Below are 24,373 nucleotides of genomic sequence, written 5' to 3' on the forward strand. Positions count from 1 at the left end.
TTAATGAGATTATTTTAGAAACTCTCAATCTTAGGTTACACTCTATAACAATTTTTGTACATGAAATTGTTTTTATTGCTAAGTATTAATAGATTACCATATATTATTGTAAATATCTAACTACTGGTATATATCCTGTGTTTTTGTTAGATACTTTTAGTTTATATTTAATAACTTTCTGAATTTCTCTCTAAAACTAAGGTGTAACTTTCTGACGTTTTGTTTCATAACAGAGGAGAAGATTCACAAAAAGTTAGAGGGTTCTTTGTCTCCTGAGGCTGATTTATCTCCCACAGCAAAGGATCAAGTGGAAATGTATGTTTTGTTTTGTTTTTTTAACTTGAAACTTAAAATCTTCTAAATACAGTAGTTAAAAAGTAAAATGTTTAATGAAAATAAGGAAATTTAAAGTTATTCCTAGAGTCCCCTTTTGCACATGTAGTGTTCTAGGTGTTCGATGCCTTATATATTTGCAACAAGGCCAACTTTATTTTTGTTGACACTTGTGGAATTTAATTTTTAAACTGTTGTGTTCTATTTATTTAATTTTTTCTAATTTTTTTTAAAGGGACTGTATCAGCTAGACAACTTAAAGTGCTAAAAGTAGTTTCATGTACAACTCCAATCTTTTTTCCCTATGCCAGATTTGTGGTGGTATAATTATGGTATTATATCTTTAAGACAGTGTTGTCTTCCATACAAAAAGGGGAAAGTATGAAGTTGACTGTAAACAAAGTGCTCGTACCACTGAAAAAAATAGGAGTTTTGCTTTTGACTTCTTTGGGGAAAGAAGTAAGATTTTGTCTTCATCTTTCAGTTAAAGAATTATAAGCAACCTTTCATATACTGAGGTAGCAACAGGTAAAGTATGTCAGACAGAAGTGTCATTAAGTTGACAATATCTTTTTTTTTTTTTTTTTTTTAAAAAGAGAAAAATTATGGTACCTTAATGTTCAAAATGATATTCAAAGAAACTTACATAGTGACTTTAATGTTCAAATAACTGACCTCAGCACTGCTTATTACAGCATCCACTGATAATTGTGCCAATTTACAGATCTCAGAGAATTGTAAACGTGTATTTGAACGGGTAGTCACTGGAAAAAAAATTTCCCTGTATAGATATCTTGAATATCAATCTCAGAAATCATTTAAAGTTAAGGAAAATAATGTATTTCAGACTTGTCTGCATTGGTGAAACTTAACAAAAAAAAATTGCAACTAGTGCAAGCCCTAGTGTAGTTAAAGCTGTGGTAGCAGTGCCTCTTTTTACCATAGAAACATAGAACTGGAAGGGATCTCAAGAGGTCATCTAGTCCAGTCCCCTACATGTTAATTTAAACTTCACTAATTTAAAGGAGACAGTTTGTTTGGCATTCTGTACAAACAAGTACAAACTATTATCTAAGCAGATCATATGCATGTTACGTGGTTTGTTAGGGGGAGGCTATTTTTGAAATGGGATGGGGCATGGTGGTGGATTGAGAAATGTGACTTTATTAAAGTGGCTTTTAAGACTCTTTTTGGATCCCATAATTTTACAGTTGATCTAAATGATATATAACATAATAATTTAAAGAACATACAGGGATTATGGTGTTCCTACTTGTGATGTGCATGCCAGAGAGTCTCAGGTAACATATGCTTAGGACCCTGATTTTAAAGCAGTATTTGAGTAGGCTGTTTCCATGGCTTGGCTCAAAAGAAAAATATATTTGAAAAGCTTATCACAGTGGCTATAACAAGCATTTTATACAGATGTTCCCAGAGTTTGGGGTAACTAGAATGTATATTCAAAACTTCACTTGTTAATGCAAATTAGTATCATGTATTAGTCATAATTTGCTTTTCTTTTAAAAAATTTAGATATATCAAACTATAGAATCATAGAATTGTAGGTCTGGAAGGGACCTTGAGAAGTCAAGTCCAGCCCCCTGCACTGTGGTAGGACCAAGTAAACCGAGACTATCCCTGAGAGGTGTTTGTCTAACTTGTTTTTAAAAGCTTCCAGTGATGGGGAATCCACAACCTCCCTTGGAAGCCTATTCCAGTGCTTAATTACCCTTATAGTTAAAGATTTTCCTAATAGCTAACCTAATCTCCCTTGCTGAAGATTAAACCCATTATATCTTGTCCTACCTTCAGTGGACATAGAGAACAATTGATCATCATCCTCTTTAACATATTGGAAGACTGTTATCCGGTCCCCCCTCAGTCTTCTTTTGTCAAGACTAAACATGCACAGGTTTTTTCACCTTTGCTCATAGGACAGGTTTTCTAAACTTTTCATCATTTTTGTTGCTCTCCTCTGGATTCTTCCCAGTTTGTCCACATTCTTCCTAAATTGTGGCCCCCAGGTTTGGACATAGTACTCCAGCTGGAGCATCATGAATGTCAAATAGAGTGAGACTTTTACCTGCTGTGTCTTACATACAATATTCCTGTTAATACACCCCAGAATCATTTTAGTCTTTTTTGCAGCTGCATCACATTGACAACTTATATTCAATTTGTGGTCCACTATAACACCCAGATCCTTTTCATCAGCACTATCTCCTAGCCAGTTATTCCCTCATTTTGTAGCTGTGCATTTGAATTTTCCTTCCTAAATGAAGTACTTTGCACTTCTCTTTATTGAATTTCATCTTGAATTCAGACTAATTCTTCTAATTTGTCAACATCATTTTGAATTTTAAATCTGTCCTCCAAAGTGCTTGCGACCCCTCCCAGTTTGGTATCATTTGCAAATTTTATAAACACTCTCTCCTCCATTGTACAAGTCATTAATGAAAATATTGAATAGTACTGGACCCAGGACTGACCCCTACAGAATCCTACTGGATATACCCTCCAAGCTTGACAGCAACTCTTTGTGTATGGTCTCTCAACCAGTTTTGCACCCATTTTATAGTAATTTCATCTAGACCCCATTTCCCCAGTTAACTTATGAGAATGTCATGTGGACCTATGTGAAAAGCCTTACTAAAAAGCAAGGTACATCACATCTACTGCTTCCTCCCTATCCATTAGGTCAGTAATCCTATCAAAGGAGGAAATTAGGTTGGCTTGACATGATTTGTTCTTGACAAATCCATGCTGCCTATTCTGTATAACCCTATTATCCTCCAGGTGCTTACAATTTGATTGTTGCTGATGTAGGAAGTTTCTCGTGTTGCATATATGTAAGTCATTTGACAATTGATAGATTGGCTTACAGCTTCTGTAGAGCATTGAGTAGTGCAGTTTTAATAGGGAAATCATAAATTCCAAACAGTTAAAAGTTAAAAATTCCTAATGAAAAGCTATGTCATCTGATAACTTCATAACTGAACCTTCATGGTTTTGAGCATCCTCAGCTCCCATTGGCTTCAGTAGGAATAGAGGTTGCTCAGCACCTTTCAGGATTGTATATATTGTGGGATTTTAAAATATAATTATCTAAACATACTTCTGTGCACACTTTTAGGTGGTTTTCTGTTGTATCATCATTCAAATACACTAAATTATGCTTGGTATTTGCGCTCTCTTGGGTTGTAAAATATTCTAGTGATTATGAAGTAAAATAATGTGGAAAAAAGCAAAATTGGAAATTAAGTATTTCAAAAGTGCCCGTAGAAGTTCTAAAAACTGAATTTAAATATCACTTTTCTTTTTCTTTCAGGTATTATGAAGCATTTCCTCCTCTTTCTGAGAAGCCAATTTGCCTGCAAGAAATTATGACTGTATGGAATAAATCCAAAGTTTGCTCTTACTCTAGCTCCTCATCTTCGTCCAATGCTCCACCAACTAGCACCGATACATCCTCTCCAAAGGACTGCAATAGTGAAAGTGAAGTAACTAAAGAGAGAAGTAACAAAGTGTCTGCCACTGTACATGAAAGAACCCAGCAGAAAAAAAGTAAAACTGAGAGAGAGAACAAGTTCAGTAATGGCACTGTTGAAGATAAGCCTGCTTTATATAAAAAGCAAGTCCGACATAAGTCTGAGGGAAAGATGCGTCCTCGCTCCTGGTCGTCTGGTTCCAGTGAAGCAGGCTCAAGTTCAAGTGGTAATCAAGGTGAATTAAAAGCATCAGTGAAATGTATTAAAGTAAGACATAAAACAAGGGAGGTTCGAAATAAAAAGGGGCGGAATGGGCAAAGCAGGCTTTCAGTGAAGACTGGTGAAAAGACTGAAAGAAAAATCCATAGTGGAAGTAGCAGCAGCAGTGGATCGATCAAACAGCTTTGTAAAAGGGGTAAAAGACCATTAAAAGAAATTGGAAGGAAAGAAACTGGCAGTAATGATGGAAAAGATCTGTATTTAAACAGCAGAAACGAAAAGGAATATAAAGAAGAACCCTTGTGGTATACTGAGCCGATTACAGAATACTTTGTTCCTCTGAGCAGAAAAAGTAAGCTTGAGACTACATACCGCAACAGACAAGATACGTGTGATATAACATCAGAGGCTGTAGAAGAATTGTCCGAATCAGTGCATGGTCTTTGTATTAGCAACAATAATATTCATAAAACATACCTCGCAGCAGGTACTTTTATTGATGGTCACTTTGTAGAAATGCCTGCCATTCTAAATGAGGATATTGACCTCACTGGGACCTCAATATGTTCTCAACCAGAGGACGACAAATATTTGGATGATGTTCATCTGTCAGAACTAACACACTTCTATGAAGTGGATATTGATCAATCCATGTTGGATCCTGGTGCCTCAGATAAAATGCAAGGAGAAAGTCGGATTTTGAATATGATTCGACAAAAAAGTAAAGAGAAACCTGATTTTGAGGCAGAATGTTGCATAGTGTTAGATGGAATGGAGTTGCAAGGGGAAAGTGCAATATGGACAGATTCAACCAGCTCTGTTGGTGCTGAAGGGTGGTTCTTGCAAGACCTTAGTAATTTAGCTCAATTTTGGGAGTGCTGTTCATCTTCTAGCTCTGGTGATGCAGATGGGGAAAGTTTTGGAGCAGATTCTCCTATCTTAGACAGCACAATGCTTAATTCACACATGCTTGCTGGCAATCAAGAGCTCTTTTCGGATATTAATGAAGGGTCTGGTATAAACTCTTGTTTTTCAGTGTTTGAAGTGCAATGCAGAGATTCTGTTTTACCATTTTCTTTTGAAACACTCAATTTGGGAAATGAAAATGCAGATTCTAGTAGCAGTGCTAATATGCTTGGAAAGACACAGTCTAGATTGCTAATATGGACCAAAAATAGTGCCTTTGATGAAAATGAACACTGTTCCAATCTTTCAACAAGAACTTGTAGTCCATGGTCACACTCGGAAGAAACACGTTCAGACAATGAAACTTTAAATATTCCATTTGAAGAATCCACACAATTTAATGCAGAAGATATTAATTATGTAGTTCCTAGGGTGTCTTCAAGTTATGTAGATGAAGAAATTCTAGATTTTTTTCAAGAAGAAACCTGCCAGCAACAAGCTAGAACTTTAGGAGAAATACCCACTTTGGTTTTCAAAAAAAAATCTAAACTAGAATCTGTCTGTGGTATTCAGCTAGAACAAAAAGGAGAAGGTAAAGATTATGAAACAACACAAGTGTCTAGTGAAAGCAGCCCACATGGAGATGGCTATAGCTCAGGGGTTATTAAAGACATTTGGACAAATATGACAGACAGAAATTCTGCAGCAATGGTAGAGATAGAAGGAATAGAAGATGAATTGTTTTCAACTGATGTAAATAATTACTGTTGCTGTTTAGATACTGAAGCAAAAGTTGAAACCCTCCAGGAACCTAATAAGGCAGTGCAGAGATCAGAGTATCATCTTTGGGAAGGTCAAAAAGAGAACTTGGAGAAGAGAGCATTTGTTGCAAATGATTTATCAGAAATAGATGGTGGTGATTATACTACACCATCAAAACCTTGGGACATAAACCAGGATAAAGAAAACTCATTTATACTTGGTGGTGTGTATGGGGAGCTCAAGACATTTAATAGTGATGGAGAATGGGCACTGGTGCCCCCCAGTCACACGAAAGGAAGCTTATTACAGTGTGCAGCTTCTGATGTCGTGACAATAGCTGGTACAGATGTCTTCATGACACCAGGAAACAGCTTTGCTCCTGGTCACAGGCAATTATGGAGGCCATTTGTATCATTTGAACAGAATGAGCAATCGAAGAATGGAGATAATGGATTGAATAAAGGGTTTTCTTTTATCTTCCATGAAGACTTACTGGGAGCTTGTGGTAACTTTCAAGTTGAAGAACCTGGACTTGAATATTCATTCTCTTCCTTTGACCTGAACAATCCATTTTCACAAGTTCTTCATGTAGAGTGTTCATTCGAACCAGAAGGAATTGCATCTTTCAGCCCTAGTTTTAAACCCAAATCAATTCTGTGCTCTGATTCAGACAGTGAAGTTTTTCATCCCAGGATATGTGGTGTTGACAGGACGCAGTACAGGGCTATACGGATTTCTCCAAGGACTCACTTTCGCCCAATTTCTGCATCTGAGCTTTCTCCAGGGGGTGGAAGTGAGTCAGAATTTGAGTCAGAAAAAGATGAGGGAAGTATTCCAGCCCCTTCTCAAGTAGATGTGTTTGAAGATCCACAAGCAGATCTCAAACCACTAGAAGAAGATGCAGAAAAAGAAGGGCATTACTATGGAAAGTTAGAGCTTGAATCTGGAAAATTCCTTCCCAGATTAAAGAAGTCTGGAATGGAGAAAAGTGCACAAACATCACTGGATTCCCAGGAAGAATCAGCTGGAATGTTGCCAGTCGGAAACCAAAATCCCTGCTTAAAGTGCAGTGTGAAAGAATCACTCGATATGAGGGATATGGAAAATTCCCAAATAAACTGCAGAATAGTGGAGCAACATGAAGAAATTAACAGGTTTTGCAATTGCAAAGCAGGTTGCCATTTTCCTACGTATGTGGATAATCCTGTTTCTTCAGGAGAGCTGGAAGAGGTATGTGTAGATGTAAGATTATCGGATTTGCAGCTAGCAACAGTCAATAAATAGATTGTTTATGCAACACCAATTCTAGTAATTTGGTATTTTGGTTTAATGGATGAGATCTGATTCTTTGATAGCAAAGTTAATGATCTAATGGTAGTAATTATTGGGTCATCTTACATAAGCAAATATCCCAATGTTTTAAAAATTCATGTATTGAAAGATTAAGTAAACTTTTCCTTTTTTTGGTTTGTCTGATTTATATGTAATCTGATGAAAAAATGTATTTAAATTCCTAGCTTGACAATACTGAAACATGAAGCGAGCATGTTAAAATAGAATATTGTAATCCTAAATCAGTTCTTTCAATATCTTTACTAACAGAGCATTATATATTTTACGTAGTCAGAAGTTTTACATTTTTACACTTAAGTAAAACGCATTCATTTGCCAAACAGGACAATAATCAATGTTTTGATCATGTCTGTTTTAGTTTATTGAATTGCCATGTCGTGGTCAATACTTCAAAGGGGAAAATGAATTATAGGCTTGGAATATTAATTAAATTCTAGAAAAATTAGGTTTTTTGCTGAGCAGAATCTTTCAAAATGAAAATACAAAAATATCGTTAGCCTCTCAGGTTAAATTTATGTGAGTGTGTTCTTGTATTAAGGATTAAAAAATTAAATCCTTTATAGAAGGATACTAATTACACTTGATGATTAAGTGTTATGCTTAAACAAAGCACATGAGATCTTTTATAGGGGAGAAGGCAACGCGCCGTATTTATTGAGAATATAGCAGTTAGCATATGCTTTTTAGTCACACACAGACACACACACAGTCACACACACACATCACGCACACAGTCCCGCCAGTCGATGTTTACAGTTACCCGTCCAGAGTTTGGATCAATCTAGTGGCCAGCCAGATTGGTCGCAGAGGGGAGCCGGGCTCTGTCGGTCACAATCCAATGTTTCTGGAGTAGTGGCAAGATGAACAGGCAAAGCACCCTGTTCTTATAGTCTTTTTGTTATTGTTGTTGAAGTCTATGGATTTTGCTGTGTCAGTTTATGACCGGTTACTTCTTAATTGGTATTATTTGTTGATGATAACATTCCAAAACACCTCCGAAAGGGGTAATTCTGTCCAAGATTTGATTTAATCAGTTGTCTTTAGGGGTGCCAGCCTCCACCTCAGGGTCATCAGTCTGCCTTTCCTCAATCATGGATGCGCGTTAATGATTCTCTGGCGTCAATAAGTCTCGATAAGTGTCTTTGCTCCTCCTTTTTTTGACCATCTGGTTAACAATGACCTTTACACCTTTTTTTTTTCTGATGCATGCATTCCTTATTCACACAAACAGTCTTTTACAGGGACCTCTGAGAATAAAAACAGCAGTATTTTATATCGAGTGAAAAGACATTGTAAATTAAACCTTGCTAAATTTTGTAACCAAAACAATTCACATTGAGGCCCAGGCCTTTAACGTTCCTCTAATCTACTTAACATAGACATGATACAGGAGGGCCCAATTTGTAATGAATATGGGAAACAGAATCCCATAGTCGCAGAGGGTCTTTCCTTTCTGCTATTCAAAAAGGGTGGCTGGCAGGATTTAATCAAACCATACATTAATTCTCATAGTACAATTATAAAATCCTGCTCCTACACAAGCACTATCAGACTTAATAAAAAACATAATAATTTTAAGATTCATCATTTATACAGAATTTTTATTTAGCCATGGCTTGGCATGATTTACTTAGCTTGATGTGGTGCAGTAGACTTCTCTAGTACACATCTGTAGTCACCACAAATATACTCTCAAGTTTCTTTTTTTCCCCTGCATGTGGAATGACAGGATGACAGCACAAGTTGAATTCTCATGAGCACAGTTCAGACTGCTGGAATATCACTCCCTTTGCCCCAATCTTGCGACAGGAGTCACCAAGATTGTAACTACGCTTCCTACATCAGTTTGGAATAGAAATGCTGGAATATCATACATACCCCGCCCCCCCACCCCTTCCCTGGTGGAGAGAACCACTAGGCTCTTTATTCCCATCATTTTTCTTCCCTGCCCATCCATCCATCCATCCATCCATCCAAAGCATGCATGTCCTTGATAAGGAACTTTCCTGCATCAATTCCCCTGCTCAGTGCATGGTGCCTGGTGCCAGATAATCACAGTGCTTAGTAAGAACCTTTGGCTTGAGCTGCTAGTTGAAATTATCCAGTGATGTCTTTCCTCCGTAATCTTCGTGCTGTGGGGGAACACCAAGGGGCTTCCCACTCTTGGATCTGCTTCTATCACACAGCCAGGTGGGAACTCTATATAGCTACAAAGTTCTAAGCAGCTGAACCATATGAAGCTCCAAATCACAGTCATTTGATTCATTGCTTTAGAATATAGAGTGCAGCCTAAAGTTAGCTCCTTCCTAAAGTGGACAGAGGAACCTTGTTGCAGCTTCAGCTGTGGAGAGGCTGTGGGCCAGGTCCCCAGGAGTAGCTCTTCCAACTCAGAACAGGTCAAGAGGATAGGGAAATAAGAGGCTTTACAACTCCCTGATTCTGTTTCCTGGGTGTAGTTTAAAGCAGTCTCTGGTCTTCTCTAAGTTACACCGGCTGGGTTGTGTTGAAATCACTGTGCCAGTCCTGTACCATCTGAGGATTCTTGCACATTGAGAGAATCACTGGGTAGTTAAGATGAATTTACAACAATGGACTTACAAAAATGGCTGCATCAGAGGCCATGTCTTGACCCTATTTCTTTTTAACAAGAAGTCTTTTTAAATAAATGATTTTTTTTTAAGTTGAGTAGAGCAGGAGAACAAGGTGCCATAGGCAGAATACCTGGGGATTGTTACAGAAAGCTTAAAACTATCACTCTAAGTCAATTAGTAAGAGAATAGAGTTCTAAGAACTGAAGCAAACTTTTTGGTGACCTAGACTATTTAGTAAACTCTAATGAGTGTAGAGGACTACTATGAATTCTATTAAATGTATAAACTCCATATTGCTAAGTCTTCTGTGAAATGGATTTGTTTTATTTAGGGGTTGGAATTATTTTATTTTGTTTGATTTTATTTAGTACTCATGAAACTGAAAATTCTAGAGCTGGGATGACTCAGGCATTTGGCGGGCAGGGCTCCCAATACATGTGAATATTATTGGTAATACAGTTCTTCTTCAAGTGGCTCTGCATATTGCCACTTACGGGTAATGCATTGCCTGGTGCTGCCTAACAGTAGAACCTTTGCCAAGCAGTGCCCATTATAGCGCATGTGCACCCCCTCCTACCTCTCCATTCAGCATTTCCAAACATTCTGAGGGAGTGGAGGGGAAAGGAAAATTAGTGGATCCCTGGACTCATGGAGTGAGGAATAGCTTTGGTTTTCTTGGATTTAGTTTAGCTTAGCCCTTTGGCCAAATTAAGAGCCAAAAACAATAGAAGAAACAAAAATCGAACAACCTCCATTTCCAGATAAACAATTTCTGAGAGTCAGAGGGAGACTGCCATCCAGCAGGAGAACTTACACATGACTGCAGCCTGTTCAGGAGAGAGAGATGACTTTGTCAACCCTGGGAAACAGGAGATGATAGAGACAACCTTTCCTGTTACCTAGATTACTCTGAAAAGCTAGAAGACTCTTCAGGTGCACTACTCCTTTTGACTGAGACTAAACAAGAGGGCAGGAGAATGTCTCCTCCCTAACTTTCACCCTGGGAGGATACCACTATCCTTGAATTTTTTTTTTTTTACTCGGAAGGCTGTGGTTTTAATCCATTTATTTCATACATCTGCATATGCTCCTGGGCAGAAATGTGAAATAACAATAAAGTAATAAATAAAAGGTCCCTTGCATGGTATCTAGAATGGACTAAAGCTCCTAAAATGTCCATGATGCTCTATTGCTTTTGACCTTGGATCAGAAGGCTTTGAAACAACCATGGCTGACTTGATTGCATTTTTTTTATTGCTTCTTGGCAGGCTTTCAGCTTCTAGGTCATGTTAAGATACATTCTGTCCAAGGCACGCGTACTTCTGAAAACAGCCTGAGGTCTGTTCCAATTCAAGAGAGATACAATGCAGCCAAACAGTTATCTTTGATATACAAGATGGGGTTACCTGAGTTTGGTCTCCTGCTACAACTCCACCCTTGGTTGTTCAAGTAGCTTGAACTGACCCCTGTCCAGATTAGGTTGATTATGTTCATCTATAATAGACTGGACTGGATTTTGAATGTGTAGTGAACACTTACATGTGAGTAAATTTACAGAAAGGACAAGTGTATCCTCAGAATCTAACACAATAATCAAATATCTGCGTTCATTTTTTTTCACGTCTGCTTCTGTCTCAAGTTTTGCTTGAAGTATCTTGCATATACTGGCCAAATTTAGGAAATAAGATGGCTTTCTTTTTCAACTTCTCTCTGCTACTTCTGGCAGTTGCGCTTTCATTTATTCAGCCCCAGGGTTTTAGCTTTGATAATTCCAGGTTTACTATTGGAACATCCAGCAGAAATAATATGTAAGTGTGCTTTCATAATCAATATAAGGGCCTAGTCATCCTCAGCTTTATATTGGTCAGTCTCTTTTACTCCCTAATATCCTTGCAAAAGCTAAGCGTGGAAGAATCCAAGCTCTGGTTCTTAGCATGTCTATCAAATATCAGCTTAATCTCTTACAAGATTACAACTAAATCCTATCCAGGTCTGTTAACTGATTGTGCAGTTTACATGTGCTATTCATTGGGCTGCCAGTTAGTCATAGTAGAAAAATGTAGAGTTGGATACAATCCTTACTGTAGCAAGTGTGGAACATTCTATGCAAGCAAAAGCAGGAATGTGTGTGTGTGTGTGTGTGTGTGAGAGAGAGAGAGATGGATTGAAAACTCAGTCTCTGAAGGAAGAGGAAAGCCAACTCACAGCAATGAGGGAAAGGTAGAAACAACAGTTATTGTACCGGTCTTGGTGTTCTACACCTCTTAAAATAATTGATATTTATGTAGTTGTTTACCTGGCGTCAGGGCAGCAGAGTTCAAACTGCTGAGCAGAGTGGTCAGGATGGGCATTGTGGGACGCTGTCTGGAGACCAATTAGTGCGCTAAAATCAAGCACAGTGTCTACACTGGCACTATGGACGCTAAAGCCTCAGCGCAAAAAGCCTTATGACTCATCGGGGTGGTTTTATTACAGCGCTGCAACTGAGGAGTTTCGCCACAAAAAGTGGCTTTGCTATGTATGCCTCTGCTGTTTGGTCGCCAAAAGCTGCGTTTTGACGAAAAAACTTGCAAGTATAGACCAGGCCTTAGACCTGGTCTGTACTACAGTATTGTTGACAAAATTCAGGTTTGTCGACAGAACACTGGAGGTGTATACACTGCAATGCTCCTTGTCGACAAAACTCTCCTACTTTGCCAACAAAATAAAACCACCTTGACAAGAGGCATAGTGCTTTTTGTGGCAAAGTTATATCAACAAAGTGTCACTGTAGACACTGTGTTTGGTTATGTCTTTGTAAATGGCCTCCAGGTGGTGTTCCACAATGTCCATCTTGACCGCTCTGGTCAGCAGTTTGAACTCTGCTGCTCTGCACCCAGGTACACAGGCATCTGCCCCTCCCCCTTTAAAGACACAGGAATTTTTGAAATGCCACTTCCTGTTTGCTCGGCATGTAGAACTCACATTGCATCTTCCCAGCTGACTACGGCAGCTCAACGCAGCAAACACTCGCCCGCTTGGAGCACATCTGAGTTGTTGGTTCTGCTGGCACTGTAGGGAGAGGAGGCTGTACAGTCCCAGCTCTGCTCCAGCTGTAGGAACTTAGATATCTATGGTCAGGTTTCTCGTGGCTTGTTGGAGAAAGGCTATGAAGGGGATGTGGAGCAGTGCTGTGTGAAGATAAAGGAGCTGAAGCAGGCATTCCAGGAGGCAAGGGAGGCAAACTGTCACGCTGGTGCTGCGCCGAAGACCTGCTGCTTCTGTAAGGAGCTGGATGCCATCCTTGGGGGCAACCCCACCTCCACCACTAGGAGCCCCGTGGATACTACAGCCAGGCTGGAGGCGGTGGACAGTGGGATCAACCCCAAGCCTATGTTTCTCAAGGTGCATGCATCATGCACGTTCCCCGACCACCCTATTGATGTCAGTGAAACACCCACAATGATCCATAAGTACCTGCAATACCATAGAGAAGTAACCCTTTCTAGTGATGTACTCTGTTACAAGATGGTCCAGGGCCAAAATTGGAAAATGCATGTCATCTATTGCCCTGCCATAGTTAGGGAATCTCATTGCTGGAAAGCCATCCAATTTTTCATGCACATTGCCCAGAGTCACAGTGCTTCGTAGCAGGATGCAGTTAATGGCCTTTCACACTTGGGTTAATGCAGCTCCAACAGTTGACTTCCTGACTCCAAACTGATTTGCGACCAACCGTTAGCGGTCTGGAGTCGCCAGCTTCTACACAGTGATCACCAGTGAGAGGGCAGTTCTCATTTTGGTGTCCTGGTGCTGCAGTGCTGGGGCAAGCTCCGCACATGGTTCCTGGAAGGTGGCTTTCTGCATCCGAAAGTTCTGCAGCCACTGCTCATCATCCCAGACCTGAATAATGATGTGATCTCACCAGTCACTGCTTGTTTCCTGAGCCCAAAAGCGATGGTCTACCGTGTTCAGTTGCTCCGTGAATGCCAAAAGTTATTTGGCATTGTTTCTTTCACAGCACGCAGCAAGTCAGGCAATTCTAATTCCTGTTCAGATTGGGAGCTCGTGATTAAGGTTGAGAGTTTGTCACAGAGGTCATGGAAGTCACAGTTTCTGTGACTTTCTGGGACCTCCGTGACTTCTGTCAGTGCGGCTGGCCTGGGGGGCAGCCCATGGGCCAGCCGCACTAGCCGCTGCTGGGGCAGTCTCGTGCCACTGTGCCGCCCCCCGTAGCAGCAGCAGAAGGTATGGGAGGGGGTGAGGGCTCTGGCAGCACTTCCCATGGAGGGCTCCCCAGAAGCGGTGACATGTCCCTCCCTCAGCTCCTAGCTCCGTGCACTGCCTCTACCTCCAGGCACCGCCCCCGCAGCTCCCATTGGCCATGGTTCCCGGTCAATGGGAGCTACGGGAGCAGCACACGTTGCTCGGAGCTGAGGGAGAGACATGTCGCTGCTTCTGGGGAAACACGACGAGCCGGGCCGGGAGCCTGCCAGCCCCGCTAACCCACCCCCCCTCTCTGCAGCACCAGCGGGGGTCCCAGGCCACCTCCTTCCCAAGATTTAGTCGGTTATATAATAAAAGTCATGGACAGGTCATGGGCCATGAGTTTTTGTTTACTGCCCATGACCTGTCCATGACTTTTACTAAAAATACCCATGATTAAAATGTAGCCTTACTCATGATATAGTGCATGACCATCCGTGATGTGTTCATAACAGTAACCACAACAGTAGAGAGCAGTGTGGGATCCATCCTTTCAGACAGAGATGGTGGGCGTGCAGTAAACAGAGGCTATTGAAAAATGTTGTGAAATGCAGTCGGAAGCCCATGGAATGCTGGGACAGAAAGAACTGCATCATGGAACATGCCCATGATGCACTGCGATCCACTCTGCCTTCCCACAAATCCTAGCTGCAAAATGTGGCGAGTACCACGATGGGATAGCTACCTGTAGTTCATTGCTATCAGTGTCAATGCTAGAACACCAGCTGTGGATGTGTTCTGCCAGCAGAGGGCGCTTAGTATGAACATGCATAAGCGTTGTAATTATACTGGTTTCTGATTGTCAGCTTAACTTGTGTCGACAAAACTCTCTAGTGTAGACAAGGCCTCAGTATGTTTCCCAGACCTGAAGAAGAGCTCTGTGTAAGCTTGACAGAAGTTGGTCCAATAAAAGAAATTACCTCACCCACCTTGTCTCTCTAATTTACTATTACTACTGAATCTAAATGGCAATAAATCTTTTTCATGAGAATGTGGTCCTGCAGACACTTCTGTGTACAGTACTTTCTTGTGTGAGTAGTTCTGTTGATTTCAGTAGGAATATACACTCAGTAGTAAGTATTCCTCTTCGAGTGTTTGCTCATGTCCATTCCATGTCAGGTGTGTGTGCTTGCCACATGTACTGGTGCTGGAAGTTTTCCCCCAGTGGTATCCATAGGGCCAGCTCTAGCGCCTTCCGAAGTTGCACGCCTATGCGCCAGTATAAAAGGCGCCGCTGGCCCGCCCCCCCCCCCCCTTCAGTTCCTTCTTACCACCAGTGATGGTGCTGGAATGTCCATACCAGTGGTCTTTCCTATCTTTTTTCAATAGTGATTTTAGTGTATATAGTTACTTCAGTGTAAGTTATAGATAGTCCCCGAGAGACTTAGCCCAGGGATGGGGCATGCCCCGGTCCCCAGGCTTCAAGCTGTGCAAGAAGCCCGTGCCTGTCAGTGATCCCCATCAGAGCTGCTGAAGTACTCTGGGAAGACCCCATACGTGACAAATGCAGGATCTGTAAAGGATTCAAACAGTGTACTAAGAAAGAGTGAGACAGCAGACTTACAGCGCTTCTGCTGGAGTCAGCCTTCACACCGGCCTCCGAGCAAACTCGCTCAGACTTGGCACCAAGTACATCGGCGTCTGTAAGGCGTGCCCCTTCACCATCGACCTCCTCACGGCATTCATCCCAGTCTCCAGTACTTGCCAAGAGTCATAAGAAGCACACAGGAAGAGGGCACGTCCCAGTATCCTGCAAGGGGAAGGTGGGGGATGAGCCGAGACCTGTGCTGGGCTGTTTATCTTTCCCGGAACTTGTTGAGGCAACAGCCACATCCAGCAGACTGCCAAGCATGTCCCAGGACCTGTCTCTGACCCCTGGGAGCAGTAGGGGTGTCCAACACCTGAAGTTCCGTCTATGCCTGAGGCATTTCAAGCAGCCAAGGACGTTGTTCCCTTGCTGGTGATGCTGACACCTTATGAAGAGCGGTCCTGGGACCTCCCATTGGTACTGTGGGTGGTGGTCTTGTCTAGAGGCAAGCTGGTGATGGGGCCCCTGCAGCGATCCCCATCCCCACGGCACCGCGCTAGTCACCAGAGTCTCATCAGTGATCCCTGGAGCCACGCAATCGGTTTTCAGAGACCCGATACTGCTCGCTGAGTTCTTGGCATCAGTTCCTCCACAGTGGTCCCCAGAGGCACACCGCCGGTCCCAGGAGTGCCCCCACCGATTCCCTGAGCACTGTCATTGGTCGCCAGACATATGGCATCGCTCCATGGAACCGCTATACTCCTCCCCAAGCACTAAACACCAGGCCTCCCAATACTGTGACGAAGCAGAGACAGCAGCAGCACCACCCTGGTCTCTGAGGGCGAGGAGATTGTTACGCCCAAGAGCAAGGTGTACCCTGCGTTGCCAGTGGTTTTCCCCAGGCCCGTCAGCAAGCGCATGGCCACAAGGTTCTGGATCCCCTGGGGATTCCTCCCTACCCTGGGATCCCAGGTACAACGCTTAGTCTCTGGGGCCTCAGAAAGGTGGTCAGCAACGGTATACCGCCTGCTTCCTGACTCAGACGAAGGTCCAAGGTGCCCAAGCACCTCCACTAGCCTCGGACAAGGCTGCCCTGACGGGGGAAGTGGAATTGGTACCTCCCCCGCATTCTGGCCTCTTCCTCACCCGATGAGGCAGTGGCGGGACCATCTCACTCAGTTCCACAGGAGGACTTTAAGGCACACCAAGAATTACTTAAGCGTGTGACCTCAAACTTGGGCTTAGAAGTGGAGAAACTAAAGGAGCCCACGGACACCCTGTCCGATATTTTGGCAGCAGCGTCCCCATTGAAGGTCGCCCTTCCCATCCATGAGGGAGTCCTGAAACTTGTCAAGGCCTTATGGCAGACCCCATCCTCTCTGCCCCCTATTTCTAAGGGCACAGAGAGAAAGAACTATGTACCTGCCAAGGGCTTTGACTATCTGTACTCTCATCCCTCCCCCGGGTCCTTAGTAGTTACAGCTGCCAATGAGAGAGATAGACTAGGTCAAACCAGTTCGACCCCCCAAAAAAGGAGGCAAAGAGGCTAGATCTTTTTGGCAGAAAAGTTTATTCGATTGCCAGCCTGCCAACTGCGCATATTGAATCACCAAGCTTTGCTGGGGCGATATGATTACAATGTGTGGCACTCTATGGCCAAGTTTGCTGATTCTCTGCCGCAGGAGTCTAAACAGGAGTTCTTGGCCGTACTTGACAAGAGCAAGACTGTAGCCAGGGCCTCCCTCCAGGCAGCCTCAGATGCTGCCGACTAAGCAGTTGGAACAAGGCCATTGGCCATATCCATGAGACGGGCATCGTGGCTGCAGTCATCTGGCCTGTCTGTGGAGATCCAACCATCCATCAGGACCTCTCCTTAGATGGATCAGCTGTGTTTTCAGAACAAACTGACAGCAGGCTGCACAGACTAAAAGATTCTAGGGCCACATTACGCTCCCTGGACCTTTACATTCCCACAGCCTCAAGGAAACATTTCAGGTCTCAACAGCCTCAGAGATTCAGGGGCTAGGCCAGGCTTGAGCCCTATAGAAAGGAGGACACGGGCTACAAGCACTGCCAGGGCCAACCACCGGCCACATCGACCCAATCAGGCTCTAGCTGCCACCCTCCTGGGGAAAAAGCAGGAATTTTGAGGGTGCACTCAAGGGCAACCTCCCAGTCTAAACCCAGGATCCAACCCCCCCCCCCCTTATTTTCAGACTGCCTATTGCCCTGCCTTCCTGCTTGGCCTATTATAACATCAGACCAGTGGCGTATACCCTCCAATTTATTTCCATTCCTCCTTCCCACCCTATATCTCCATCCCTTTTCAGGGACTCTTCTCACGAGCAACTCCTTGTCTAGGAGGTGCAAGCCCTTCTATGGGTGGGGGCCATAGAGGAAGTTCCCAAAGAACTAAGAGGGAAAGGCTTTTACTTCTGCTACTTCCTGATACTGAAGGCCAAAGGGGGTGTCCGACTCATCTTAGGCCTACAAGGCCTCAACAAATACCTCAAGAAGTTGAAGTTCTGCATGGTCTCTCTGGCCTCCATTATCCCTTCCCTGGATCCTGGGAACTGGTACGCCACCCTTGACTTAAAGGACGCATACTTCCACTTTTTTATGTTCCATGGCCACGGAAGGTTTCTACGGTTTGTGGTTGGAATGACTCGCTACCAGTTTGCAGTGCTCCTGTTTGGTCTACAGCACCAAGAGTGTTTACAAAATGTATGGCAGTAGTCGCAGCCTCCTTCAAACGTTGGGGTATTCAGATCTACCTGTACCTTGACAATTCGCTCATCAAGAGTCACTCGAGGTCACAAGTCCAACGCGGCGTCGTAGTACTATGAGCCACCTGCCAAGTGCTGGGCCTGTTAATAAATGAACACTAGTCCCGGTACAAAGAATAGAGTTTATCGAAGCAGTCCTTGACTCTACCCGAGCCAGAGCTTTCCTACCAGAAACCAGATTCCCAGGGATGTCAGATCTAATTGCCCGAGTCACGACTCAGCCACTCACCACAGCCCAAGTATGCCTCAGACTTCTAGGGCACATGACAGCATGCACCTATGTAATACAGCATGCAAGGCTACATCTCAGACCCCTACAGATGTGGCTGGCATCAGTCTACTCTTCAGCCAAACATCACTTGGACCTCACAATACCACTGCAAATTTTTACCTCCTTAGCACGGTGGTCAAACCCGCACCATGTGACAGAAGGGGTTCCACTTGTGACTCCACATCCGTGGTGTCTGATGCCTTGGACTTGTGGTGGGCAGCCCACCTCGGTACACTCAGGACCCAGGGCCTGTGGTCCCAAGAGGAGCTGTTGTTACATATAAACGTCAGGGAACTCAGAGCCACCCATCTGGCTTGCGAAGTGTTCCTTCCCCAACTGTCAGGCAAAGTAGTGCAGGTATTTGTGGACAACACAGCATCGACATTCTATGTCAACAAGCAAGGGGGAGCACAGTCATCAGCTCTCTGCCAAAAAGTCCTTCGCCTGTGGGACTTTTGTATCCAACATGCTATCCATCTTGAAGCCTCGCATCGCCTGGGGGTCCAGAACACTTTAGCAGGTTGCCTCAGCAGGTCATTCTTTTCACTCCACTCTCCACCTGGATGTCACTGGGACATCTTCCAGAAGTGGGGAACTCCCCAGGTGGACCTATTTGCTACCAAACAAAACAGACAATGTCATGGGTTTTGTTCTCTTCCCGACCTCAACAGGGGCTCGCTTTCACATGCCTTTCTCCTGTCATGCATAGGCAACCTGATGTACGCCTTTCCACCAGTGCCTCTCATCAACAAGGCTCTTCTGAAGATCAAGAGGGACAGGGCATGAGTCGTCATGATAGCCCTGGCATGGCCTCACCAATACTGGTTTGGCATGCTTGTGGACGCTTCCAAACAGCCCGAACCTGCTCTCGCAGGACCACGAACCATTGCTGCACCCGAACCTTGCCTCCCTGCACCTGACAGCATGGATGCTGCATGGCTAAGCCTCGAGGAGCAGGCTTGCTCCAGACATGTCCAACTTGTTCCTTTAGAAAGCAGAAAACCCTCTACCAGGACTACTTACCTGGCTAAGTGGAAGCGCTTCCCCTGCTGGGTGTCTGAATGGAACCTCTCTTCGTTTGTCATCTTTACAATCCATCCTAGAATATCTGTTCCATCTAAAGCACCAAGATTTGGCACTCTCATCGATCAGGGTACACCTGGCAGCCTTCCACTCTCACATCCAGAGCAGATCAGTCTTCTTGCAGGCAATGATGATCAGATTTCTCAAGGGCCTGGAAAGACTCCACTGGTCCGTGATCTGGTCCCCCCAGTGAGACCTCAGTTTAGTCCTGTCTAGGCTCACTGGGCCTCCTTTCGAGCCATCGGCATCCTGATCACTTCTGGATCTATCATGAAAGGTTGCTTCCTCATAGCGATCACTTCTGCGAGATGGGTCTCTGAGATAAAGTCTTTAACCTTAGAACCCCCTTAAACAGTGTTCTATAAGGACATGGTTCAGCTGCACCTCTACCCAGCCTTCATGCCAAAGGTGGTATCGCAGTTTCATGTCAATCAGGATATTCTCCTGCCAGTAGTCTTCCCAAAGCCACAGAACTTCAACAAGGAGAGGCATTTACATGCTCTGGATGTCGGACATGCCCTGGGTTTCTATCTTGAGCGAATCAAGCCCTTCCGTAGGTCGTCTCAGCTTTTCATTGCAGAGGCTGACAGGATGAAGGGACTCCTGGTGTCTTCTCAGAGTATTTTGTCCTGGATCACCACCCATGAGTAGGCAAAGGTCGTACCTTCGCCAATAACGATAGCTCATTCAACAAGAGCACAGGCTTCGTCAGCAGCATTCCTGGCTCATGTTCCAATCCAGGACATCTGCAGGGCCACAACATGGTCATCTCTCCATACTTTCATGACCCACTATGCCATCACTCATCAGGCCTGAGATGAAGCTGGCTTCGGCAGAGCGGTGTTACAGTCGACCCGTCCATGAACTCCTGGCCCACCTCCAGAGGCACTGCTTGCGAGTCACCTGATGTGGAATGGACATGTGCAAGCACTCGAAGAAGAAAAAATGGTTACCTACCTCTTGTAACTGTTCTTCAAGATGTGTTGCTCATATCCCTTCCTTGACCCACCCTCCTTCCCCTCTGTCGGAGTTCCAGCAAGAAAGAATTGAAGGGGAGAACTGAAGGGCCCCTTATACCAGTGCATATGTGTGCAACTCCAGAGGGCACAAGAGCCAGCCCTACAGATACCACGGGGGGAAAAACGTCCAGCACCGGTGCATGTGGCAAGCACAGACCCTTGAGATGGAATGGACATGAACAACATCTCTCGAAGAACAACAGTTACGAGAGGTAGGTAACTGCTTTTTTCAGGATTAGGCTCCAAATTTGTAATTACACTTATTGTTGTTACCTTTTATTCAGCTGAAGGATGGACAGAGCAACTTGTTCACGTTAGTGAATTTTTTCCTATTTCATGATCTTCAGCTTTACATAAAAGTGGAATCTGGATGTCGAGCCAGTGTTGACGTTAGAAATATGGCTCATATAAAAACTACACAGGCTAACTTCTTGAAAAGGCATTACGTAAGATTCACAAGCTGTCACAAAATACAAATGCTGTTACCACAAATCTGATTACAGAATTGCGGAGTCATGCCTGTTGTGGCAAGCTTTCAGTATCTCAGCCATGTGCATTAGTGCTGCAGGAACTAGTCTGTGGCAAACATAAATGAAGCATTAGAATTAAAAAATAAAATTTGTGACATTTTTATTAATGGATCAAGATTTTTTTAAACATAACTGATTTTTTTTTTTTTTAAAGAAAGATGGAGTCGTTGTATAACCAAACTGTCACTAATGAACTCCTTAACAATCTAGATGTCCTTCAGTGTATTCAATTGATGGCACTATTGCTACATCCACTTTCGGAGGCATTAGAGAGCAAACATTAGGAGGCTAAGATCGTGTCTACAATACAGGTTACTTGGGTATAACTTACATCGCTCAGGGGTGTGAATAATCCACACACCTGAGTGACATAAATTAAATATGTAGACAGTGCTATGTCAGTAACAAATCTTCTCCCACTGACATAGTTACCATCTCTCAGAGGCAGGAGTTAAGCCACCAGAAGAGCTCTCTCCTGTGAGCTTAAGAGCAGGGGTGGGCAAACTTTTTGGCCCGAGGGCCACATCGGAGTGCAAAACTGTATGGAGGGCTAGGTAGGGAAGGCTGTGCCTCCCCAAACAGCCTGGCCCCTGCCCCCTGACTGCCTCCCTCAGAACCTCCCACCCATCCAACCTCCCCCCCACCCCACTCCTTGTTCCCTGACCGCCCCCTTCTGGGACCCCTGCCCCTAACCGCCCCCGGGACACCACCCTCTATCTAACCCCCACTGTCCGTCCCGCCCCCTGCTCCATGTCCTCTGACTGCTCCCTGAACCTCCGCCCCATCCAATCGCTCCCTGTCCCCTGACTGTCCCCTGGGACTCCTGGCCCCCTTACCATGCTGCTCAGAGCAGCATATCTGGCAGCCATGCCGACCGGCCAGAGCCAGATTCACTGCCCTGCATGAGCGCGGAGCCCCGCAGCCCAGAGTGCTGCCCACGCGGCGGCATAGGTGTGGGGTAGGGAGAACAGCGGGGGAAGGGCTGGGGCCAGCCTCCCCAGCCAGGAGCTCAGGGGCCAGGCAGGATGGGCCGTAGTTTGCCCACCTCTGGCTTACAGTATTTGTGGTGGAGATACTCTAAGTGCTGTAGTGTAGATGTAGACTAAGATAACCCTTTTCCAGTATAATCGGAAATTGTACCATGTTATTTCCATAGCTTGACAGATTGTTTTCAAGAGAGACCCTTTGCCCTTAGGTGTCAGAGTGCCTTGTTATTTATGGGATATTAACATATGATTATTGTCTAAACAGTTTCCTATATTGAACACTGATCTTCAAACAACGAGTGGCAGCCAGGAAAAGCAGTCCTGGTGGGAAAAGGCACTCTATTCTCCCCTCTTTCCTGCATCACAGTGTGAAGGTAAGAAGAAGATACCGTTCTTGAACTAAGTGTGTTAAAATTGCTTACTTTACAGATGACCAGAAATAGAACTACCAGCTATATATAAAATTAATTTGTTTTTATTATAAATGCTAATTTGGGGGATAACAGCAGCACAGTCAGATTAAATCACATTTTTAATAAACAGATCTGCTTATCCATATCACTGATAACTTTGGATTTATTTAAAATGAAAATATTTTTAAAAAATCCTTCTACAGTTTATGCCAGTTTGTTCACTTTTTGCTCCCCCCCCCCCACTTTGGACTATAAAATAGATGTCAGTTTCACTTCTGTTTCTATTTATTTTCTAGTTATATTAACACAGTGCTGCAGTGTTTGGATTGCTCACACAAAGGGGAATGCTTTATTTAAAAAAAATAGGGATTTCTTAAAGATCTTTGAGCTGTAAGAACTTGTCTTTTGAAAAACTTACATTTGGGGCCAGAATTGACCCTTTAACATATCTGATTTTGAAAGCACTTCACTAAATTTTGGTACGTTTATCAGACTGGGTATGTTTGTAATAAATTGTCGGACTGGATTTTTAATAAATTCAGACTTTTTTTTCTTTGCTCTAAAATTTTAAAAAACTTTGGATACAATTTGAGATTGCCTAATAGTCAATTGTACTTATTGTAGACTAAATTGATTCAGCATTTGGGGAAGTAGTGGTAGAGGCCACAATAGTAGCAAGGAGAGAAAGTTAGTTGTCAAGGAAGTAATTGTAATTTGGCCTGAGATGCTGCAACAGAGGGTCTGACAGGAGGGCCACAAGGCCTTTGTTGACTTGTGGTTGGAGAGGAAAGGTTGCTGATTGATTGCCCTTCATGAAATTGCATATTGAATACGTTATTCAAAGAAAAGATGGTACATCTCTCCTTTTGGGGACTGGATTTGATTTTGGCCTCCATTAATGTGTAAATAAGGTGTAATTTTTTAATGGTGAGTAATTAACCATTGGAACAATTTACAAAGGATTGTGGTGGATTTTCCATCACTGACCATTTTAAAATCAAGATTGGATGTTTTTCTAAAAATCATGCTTTAGGAACTATTTTATTCTATGGCCTATGTTATAAAGAAATTCAGACTAGATGATGACAATAGTCCCTTCTGGCCTTGGAATCTTTGAATTGGGGAAGGAATGGTTAACAATCTTGGAATTTGACAGGGTGTTGGGGGGGCTGCCAAACAGATTCTGGGATCTCCTGTTGGCAGGTGCCTAGTGAAAATACTTGTTCTATAGAGGATCCATTCCCTGATAAACTGGAATTGGAAGCTGATTAGGAGAAAGCATCTCCTCAAGAGGATGGGGCTGGGGTTGCAAATGACTTGTACATCGAGGAGACAACAATAGATGTTGAATGACATGTGAGAGAACTTGGGTTTCTGTTCCTCCTGTAGGAGTGTTGACATCACATAAAGCACCACCACAATTGGCATTTATTGGCAGTTTCTTGGCATGTTCAGGAGAGAAGTTAAGGAATTGAAATAGGCCTGGAGACTGAACTATTCTCCCATTGTTAGTACTAAAAAAAAACAAAAACCTCTATGAATACTTTACATTTATTATTTAATTTCTTAGGAGTGGTAAGAGAATTTATTCATTCTGTAATTTTTAATTATATTTTGTAATTCTTAGTAATGTCTCATATTTAAACACCATGTAGCTGAAGTTCTTAAATCAAATTATCTAACATTTTATTGGACTTCTTATAAGAACTTAGAAAAAACAATACTAAGTAAGTTGGTTAATTGTTATTAATTACCAAATATTACTATATATTACTTGCAGAATGCACAAGTTATTTTAGAGAGACAAGGTTAGTGAGTTAATAGCTTTTAATGGACCAACTTCTGTTGGTGAGAGAGGCA

The 24,373-nt window shown here is 43.2% G+C and overlaps 1 protein-coding gene across 4 annotated transcripts in view; it reads left to right on the forward strand.

Annotated features, from left to right (window-relative positions):
• KIAA0232 (KIAA0232 ortholog) overlaps positions 1-24,373 on the forward strand; it is a 107,293-nt gene that overhangs the window by 77,912 nt on the left and 5,008 nt on the right. For all 4 annotated transcript variants that reach the window (XM_037898113.2, XM_037898116.2, XM_043544685.1 and 1 more), the window contains 3 exons: positions 234-315; positions 3,662-6,938; positions 22,366-22,474. In XM_037898113.2, coding sequence (XP_037754041.1) covers positions 234-315; positions 3,662-6,938; positions 22,366-22,474 — 3,468 coding nt within the window. The remainder of the gene's footprint in view (positions 1-233; positions 316-3,661; positions 6,939-22,365; positions 22,475-24,373) is intronic.

Source organism: Chelonia mydas, chromosome 4 (genome assembly GCF_015237465.2).
Source record: "Chelonia mydas isolate rCheMyd1 chromosome 4, rCheMyd1.pri.v2, whole genome shotgun sequence".
Taxonomy (NCBI): domain Eukaryota; kingdom Metazoa; phylum Chordata; order Testudines; family Cheloniidae; genus Chelonia; species Chelonia mydas.